This window comes from Acanthochromis polyacanthus, chromosome 19 (genome assembly GCF_021347895.1).
Source record: "Acanthochromis polyacanthus isolate Apoly-LR-REF ecotype Palm Island chromosome 19, KAUST_Apoly_ChrSc, whole genome shotgun sequence".
Classification (NCBI taxonomy): Eukaryota; Metazoa; Chordata; class Actinopteri; family Pomacentridae; genus Acanthochromis; species Acanthochromis polyacanthus.
The window spans coordinates 29,657,972-29,666,317 of NC_067131.1; the positions used below are offsets into that span (position 1 = coordinate 29,657,972).

The 8,346-nt window shown below is 38.2% G+C and overlaps 1 protein-coding gene across 1 annotated transcript; it reads left to right on the forward strand.

Moving 5' to 3' along the window:
* Window positions 1–296: 296 nt before the first annotated feature.
* LOC110960023 (zinc finger protein 271-like) lies at window positions 297–4,325 on the forward strand. Its single transcript, XM_022207068.2, has 3 exons — window positions 297–576; window positions 1,262–2,368; window positions 2,627–4,325. Exons 1-3 carry the CDS (start codon window positions 462–464, stop codon window positions 3,910–3,912), a joined length of 2,508 nt encoding a protein of 835 aa, XP_022062760.2. The 5' UTR covers window positions 297–461; the 3' UTR covers window positions 3,913–4,325.
* Window positions 4,326–8,346: the final 4,021 nt, after the last annotated feature.

Below are 8,346 nucleotides of genomic sequence, written 5' to 3' on the forward strand. Positions count from 1 at the left end.
CGTTCATTTTTTAAAATTTATTTTATACATTGTAGATTAATACTGAAGCAATCAAAACTACAAAAGAATACATATGGGATTATATTGTATTATGTAGACTGCTTTTTGACATTTTATTTCTGCTTTTGTTATGAGCCCTTTGTTTTATTCTTTCCCATAACCCCCTGTATTGTTTTTTATATTGTAACATTTTTCTGTTGTCAATAAAGTTCGTTTTAAAAAGGGATACTAAAGGTGTCCGTGCAGGTGCCTGTTTATAACCAATCATACACAGTAATAATTCTGTCATAAAAACAAATCGGTCTCCCTGTTCGAGTCTCCATCAGCTCCAATAAAACGTTTATCGATCAGCTCTGACAGACATGTGACGTGCGGAGACCGGCCGTGACGCGTTCTGCGCAGGCGCGGCTCCTCCGTCCGAGCCTCCGGTTAGTTTCAAAGAAGAGCAGCAGAGCGACACCATGAACCAAGTGGATTCTGTCCAACAGCAGCGGACTGGAAGTGTGTGTTTGGAGGAAAAAGTCCAGAGTAAACGCCTCCATCAGCCGCAGGACGTCGTTCTGAAGCAAACCGCCGGTAAGAAGATTGAACAGCTGATGTGGAGGAAACTGCTAACTGCTAGCTGCTGGGAGGGAGGGAGGCTGTCATGTTTTTTCTGTGGTTGATAAATGCCAAAAAAAGGTTCTCTGTTATTACTGAATAGCTTTGTGTTGACATAATTAAAAAGACTGAACTAATGTGCCTCACCACAGAAGCCGGGCGGTTTACGATGCGCACATACGAATTTATTTTGGAAATTGAAGAAACGTTTACAAACCTCACAGCAGATGGATAATAACAATAAACACAATCTGGCATACAAGGCACATTATATAAGAAAGAATGAAGATCAGATTTTCTCCTACAATAATAATAATAATAATAATAATGATAATAATAAGCAGAAGAAGAAGAAAATACATGAAAATAAGAAGTCACTAAATAAGTAAATAGATTTTATCTTTCACTTTTTTCCACTTACCGGACCATTTCCACTACTGTCATCTCAATAAGCTGTCCCTAAATTGCACTACCACCAGTGTACATAGGTTGATTTTTATATATTTTTACTTTATTTTATTTATATTGTATTTACACAAATATTCTTTTTTTATGTTTCAATCTTTTGCTAGTTTTCCAGAAAATGTGCTGGAAACTGCCGAGAATACACAAAGTCACTGTATAAATATAATGTGCATGTGTGCTTCTGTGTTCTGTGCAGATGTCCAGCAGCTGTTGGTGATTAAAGAAGAAATTCCTGATGAATGGAGCCCTGATTTGGACCAACAGAACCCAGAGACCCTCCACATAAAGGAGGAACAGGAGGAACTGTGGACCAGCCAGGAGGAGACTGATAGGTTAACATTCACCGCTGTTCCTGTGAAGAGTGAAGATGATGAGGAGAAACCTCAGTCCTCACAGCTTCATCACATCCAATATCAGGCAGAATCTCCAACTAGCAATTCAGCTCAGCCAATAAAAAGAGAAAGTGATGGAGAGAACTGTGCAGGACCAGAACCAGATGAAAAACCTGACACAAACAGTCATATACAACCAAATACTGATGGAAAATCTACAGACTCTTCAGAGATTATTGATAATGATGATGAGGAAGAGGAGCTGGAGGATGATGATTGGCAGGAACCTTTGTCATATTTTGGACCTGAAACTGAAGATGGTGACATTGGGGCATTTCGGTCAGGTTTGAATGCCGAAGTGGGATCTAACATTGACAAAAAACCCTTTAGCTGCTGTGAGTGTGGTAAACAATTCCTCCACAAGCGTTCTCTTTGGAGACACATGAAATATCGTTCGGGAAAAACCTTGTCTGGCTGTTCAGTTTATAAGAAATGTTTGGAAGAGAGGCAAAATGCTGATTCATACATCAGAGATCACACAGGAAAGAAACTTTATGAGTGTGATTTCTGTGGACAACGATTTACACGGCAATATAATCTGAACAGACACAAAAGAGTCCACACGGGAGAGAAACCATTTTTTTGTCAAGTTTGTAGTAAAACATTTTCGCGACCGGAGGATCTGAAGCCTCATATGCGAGCCCACACAGGAGAGAAACCATTCAAATGTACCGTTTGTGACAAAGGATTTAGCCACAAATTCCACATGAAGAGACACATGAGCGTCCACTCAGGAGAGAAAACAGTTGATGGTAGTGAAAAATTTACATCTGAGGAAAGTCTGGAGAGACACGTGGATGTTATTGCTCTGTCACTTGACTCCCCTCCAGCTACAGCTAAGCCAGAAGAAAATCTGGAGACTGAATGCCCTAGTTCCCTTCAGTCAGAGGATAGTATCAATCAAACAGCTGGTAAGAATAATCATTTTTAATGTGGACTGAAAACAGCTATCTAAAACTAGTGCTCTATGGTTTTAGATTGTTAAAAGGATTGCTTTCAAGTGATAATCAGAAGCTTGCCAAACGTGTCTACCTCTCACAAACTGCTTAGTAATCATTTTCAAATGTTTCACTAATTTCCTCGTAAAGGGCCACCCACTTGTTGAGTAATATTTGAACTAATATTAGAAATGCTGAAATCTGTGTCTGTCATGTACATGTGTGTTTCAGTGTTGCCTGCAGATGTCCAGCAGCTGTTGGTGGTTAAAGAGGAAGTTTTCCATGAGTGTGGCCCCAGTCTGGACCAGGAGGACCCAGATACCCTCCACATAAAGGAGGAACAGGATGAACTGTGGACCAGTCAAGAGGGAGAGCAGCTTAATGGGCAGGAGGAGACTGATATCTCTGGGGTCCCATTCACTGCTGTACGTGTGAAGAGTGAAGATGATAATGATGATGAGAAACCTCAGTCCTCACAGCTTCATCAGAGCCAATGTGAAAACAACAAAGAGAAAGAGCCTCCAACTAGCAGCTCAGCTAAACTGATGAAAACAGAAAGTTATGGAGAGGACTGTAGAGGACCAGAACCAACCAGGAGCACAGAACCAAACACTGATGAAAAGGACTCTTCTGAGACTGAAGTCAGTGATGATGATGACGACGACGACGACGACGACGACAAAAATGGTGATGAGGATGATGCGCAGGAACTTTTATCAGATTTTGGACTTGCAACTGAGGACAATGAAAATAGTGACTGGACACCTGAGACTGGTGCAAATACTTTGAAGTCTCTTAAAAACAAGCGGTCTCTTGAGAGACATGGGCCATGTTTAGTTAAGAAGAAATGTTTCCTAGTAAAGCAAAACATAGATTCATTGATGAAAAACCACACAGGAGAGAATTCTTTTGACTGTGATGTTTTTGTAAAACAAATTAGATGCCAGTATAGTTTTAAATCACACATCAGAAATCATACAGCCAAGAAACAGTTTGTTTGTGGTATTTGTAGTGAAACCTTTACACAACAGAAAAACCTGAAGCGACACATAAGAGTTCACACAGGCGAGAAACCATACAGTTGTCATGTTTGTGCTAAAAGATTTACACAACAAGGGGTTCTGACGAGACATTTGAGAGTCCATTCAGGAGAGAAGCCATTTGGTTGTGATTTTTGTGGGAAAAGATTTACTCAGCAGGGGGTTGTGAAGAGACATATGAGGGTCCACACTGGAGAGAAACCATACAGTTGTGATCTGTGTGGGAAAAATTTTGTGCATCACCATGATCTCAAGATACACATCAGAGCTCACTCAGGAGAGAAACAGTTCAATTGTGGTGTTTGTGGAACAAAATTTACTCAACATGGAAGTTTGAAGAGACACATGAGAATCCACACAGGAGAGAAACCATTTGTTTGTAATATTTGTGGTAAAACATTTACACAACAAGGGAGTTTGAATAGACACTTACGAAATCACACAGGGGCAGAAGCTGTGCATGTGACCACAGCTTGATCATTCGAGAATGAATCTGTCACTGAAGTCAGAATTTTATGAAAAATTGAAAGGAATTTGTCTCTTTATTGTTTGTCAGTTAATGACTTTGTATATCATAATTGAATACCTGTTGCCGTGCAATATGTCCTGTAATGAAAAATAAATAATACTTATATTACAACCTTCAAAGAAGAATTGCACAGTTCTGTACAAGCACCAAACCAAAAAAGCTCGTTTATTCATGTTGAATCATATATGTGTACATGCTGCATTTTTACATTACAATGGGAAAAGTTAATGTTTGTTTCTTTGTTTTGTGTTCACTTGCCAGATGTTAGCAGGGCCCACTTTCCACCCACTATGTGGTGGACTATGTGTTGACATTTGAAATGCATCTTGAAACCATGAAGACACCTGTCTTATCAATTCAATTAATTTGTGACTTCTGTCTTCTTTCTCTCCCTCTTGCCCTCTGTTATCTCACAGCACTGAGATTTCTCAAAGAAATGTAAAGTAGGCTACTTTACAAATGAAACGCATTATTATTATTATTGCTACTACTACTACTACTACTACTATTATTATTACTACTAGGCTACTAGTACTACTACTATTATTATTACTATTACTACTAGGCTACAACTACTACTGTACTACTACTATTATTGTTACTATTACTACTTCAATCCGCCCCTGGATGTTAGGGGAAAGACGCTTATAGTACATTTCTGCACCCCCTGGTGGATGTTTACGTACACATACAGGACTGGTTTTGGGGATGAGCTGCTGACCAACAGACACAGACAGTTGAAGTAAGTTATTGTAAATGGGTATGACTATATGTTTTTCATCATATGGAATTGATTACTACCACCCACACTGCAAGCCAGACCAACATCTTTCCACTGTTGATGCAGTTCAGCTACCTGAACTGCAGGAGATCCAGCTGAGTGTTTGCACAAGTTCACCTGAATTAAATCCATCGACTGCTGCTGATGCATACACTGTTTAGCAGCCATGTTTCCAAAGAACTGTCAAGCAGATTTGAAGGGAACTTTCGAAATGCTGCATTAAAAAATCCAGTAACTGCTTTGGGGCTAATGAACTAGCTTGGGTAGTGACTGTTAGAAGGTGGCAATAGAGGCTATGATACACATGGAAAGGGGTGTTCAGCAGTTGTTTTCAATCTGAAAAGCTGCAATCATTCTTTCTTGTCAGTTGGTATCAGAAGCAAAAACAGAAACAGCTTATCAGTCATGTGAGTTAAACATTTACTGTGTCGCACACATTACCCGTTTTTAGAAAAGTCAAAAACGACTTCATGAAGATTGATGAGGCTTTCATTAACTGTCAACTTGGGAGATTCTATAAGCTGGTTTTATCCCAGGATGCCTCATTGTTCCACCTGTAAGGCTGGTGACTTTAAAAAAATATGTGTAATAGTGAATGAACATGTGTGAACCAAGAACTACATGTGGCTTAACAGATGGATAAATTTGGTACTCTCAAATCAAATCAAATGAAACCAGTTGAATGTATTAATTATCAATAATAAGTTAGTTTTATTATACTTTCAACCAGCCAGGCACACGAAGTGAAGGCTGGATATTGTGAACCGATTCCAACTTACAACTGGTTCCAAAATTCAGATTCCAACGAAATCTTTGGAAAATTTTGATTTTGATTCTGCTTATCGGTATAAATGTCACTTGCGCTGCTTTATAAGCAAAATATTCCAAACAGCTACTGTATATCTATCACTGTTTGCACCTTTCGTCATGTGAGTTGAATGCTTGCATGTTTCCTCCTGCGTTTGTCTTCATAAAATATTATTCTTAGTTACCCTATTGGCTTACAAACACTGCAAATTGCAGCTACACAATCATTTAAAAGAACGGGATTGTATTCTGCTATCAGTACAGTAAAGTAGCAGAAATAAACACAAAATTAAAACTTAGAAAATAGACTATCAGGAACCAGTAGTAACACTCTATTTGTCTTCACCAACACCACACATCAACTTTCAGAGACTAGTCAAAACAAACCGAGTTCTGTAATTATTAAGTGTTTGTTGATAGATAGAGGTAATGGATCCTTTCCTGAACTAAAAGTACTGCACTGAAAATGTTTCTTCAGAGGAAAGTATGTGAGTATAGTCAGAAAAATACATTGTGGTATTAACAGTAAAAGTACTCAAACTTATAATTGACTATCTTACTGTAAAAGCAGAATTTTCCTGTCCAGTAACCCTAATCATCTACCCCTCAAAAGAAGTGTGAAAATACAAAATGTTCTAGTATATATACACAATAAAAGTGAGTTAAATTGCAGATGGGGTGGCTATTTCTGTTGCATTTAGTGAGAGCTTACAATAATAAGAGTGAGGATGGGTTACACAGTATGCGGCTCTGGGAATAACTGGAGCTGAGTAGCTGCTCCACTTTTAACAGTGCTCCTCAGACAGGATATAGCAGAAACTATTCCATCAGGAAAATTGCAGATTAGTGTTCAAAGAAATGCTTGAAATTTTAATTGTTGTCTGATTAAGTACATGGCAATATTTCTTATAAAGTGTGGCAGAATGGTACCTGGTAAATGTTTCACTTTGTTTTTCTTTTAAAAAGATAAACTGAAGTAGTTTGAGGGCTTCAGGTGACATTCAAGCCATAATAGTGGTTTTTACTAAAAGATTATAAATGCTTATTTTGAAAAATTTTGATAGCACTTGTATAATACCAGTTAGCTTTACCTTAACTATTGATGTTAATTGATATTTAATTGATGCAATTTATTACTATAGCATACCATCAAGAAAAAAACTTCAGAAGACTTCCAATTACAGAAATCTGAATTCCTAGCACTCTTAACAACATTGTGTGGATCAAATTAGTTTCTATTGCAGTTTCATTGTGAGATATTAATGCATATTTGAGTTTTTGAAATGCATGTTCAAAGAAAACAAAGATGCCAATGATGTGATACAATTGAAATAATCATATTGTAGTGAAAGTCAACTAGTGCAATATGTATTGTCAAGATTTTCAGATAAGAAAAACAAAGAAGGGAGATGGTTTCTCACTTGATGCGATTTATTATTGTAATGAAATTAAATATTAGTCTTGCATTAAGTCATTAGATAACTGTCGATGAGTCTTAAAAATCGCACATGTAACACTGGCGGAGTAATCAATCACTTGCAGTGATTAACTGTGCTAGAGCATGCAAAATGTGAAGAACTGTGGAAAGGTTGCAGAACACATTGTAAGTTAGAATAACAACAATAACAATTGAACACAATAATAACAAGAATTTTCAGCTTCAGTGCATGCTGGGATGTGAGTTTCACCTACACCCAGCACACTCGATGGTGAGACCATCTATGCAGGGTGGCTGAAACGGCTGATTTAGCTGCAAATTTGATAAAGTTGTGCTTGTTTTCACACTGCAGTCAGGTACGTTTAGGACTCAGGTACCTGGTAAACCCCTGTGACTTCTGGTTTAACTGGAGCTAGAGGAATGTTAAGTGACAGAGCAGCAGCTTCTCCGTGTCCGTCCAGATTTCCCTGTGATGTAAAATTTTCACGTAAACCAAATAAGTCCACTCCTGCGTGGAGTCTCATGTGTCTCCTTAGATTTCCCTCTAGGCTAAATCTTTCACCACAAACATCACAACCAAATGGTTTCTCTCCTGTATGGATTCTTGTGTGTCTCTTCAGATCCCCTGGTTGTGAAAATCTTTTACCACAAACACCACAACCAAATGGTTTCTCTCCGGTATGGATCCTCATGTGATTCTTAAAATGTGTCTTCCCCAAAAATCTCTTACCACACACATTGCAGTTAAATGGATTCTCTCCTGTGTGAAGTTTTGTGTGTCTCTTTAGATCTCCTGGTTGTGAAAATCTTTTGCTACAAACACTACAGCCAAATGGTTTGTCTCCTGTGTGGAGTTTTGTGTGTCTATTCAGATCCCCTGGTTGTGAAAATCTTTTACTGCAAATATCACAACTATATGGTTTTTCTCCTGTATGGACTCGAATGTGTGTCTTGAGATGTGCATTTCTGTTGAATCTTTGTCCACAAATATCACAACCAAATGGTCTCTCTCCAGTGTGAATTCTGATGTGTTTCTTAAGATGTATCTTCTGGTTAAATCTTTTACCACAAAAACCGCAATCAAATGGCTTTTCTCCAGTGTGGATTCTCATGTGAGTCTTAAAGCTTGTCTTCCCCATAAATCTTTTACCACAAACACTACAATTGAATGGTTTCTCTTTCTCTCCTACATGGACACTTGTGTGTCTATTAAGGTAATACTGATTTCTGAATTTTTTTTCACAAACGTTACAACTAAACGGTTTCTCTCCTGTGTGGACACTCATATGTGTCTCAAGATATGTGTTCCGGGAAAATCTTTGGCCACAAACATCACAACCAAATGGTTTCTCTCCT

Coding starts and splice junctions, on each gene's coding strand:
- LOC110960023 (XM_022207068.2), top strand. CDS start 462: ATGAACCAAGTGGATTCTGTCCAACAGCAGCGGACTGGAAGTGTGTGT. Junction 577..1,261: donor CGTTCTGAAGCAAACCGCCG/GTAAGAAGATTG, acceptor TGTTCTGTGCAG/ATGTCCAGCAGCTGTTGGTG. Junction 2,369..2,626: donor TAGTATCAATCAAACAGCTG/GTAAGAATAATC, acceptor TGTGTGTTTCAG/TGTTGCCTGCAGATGTCCAG.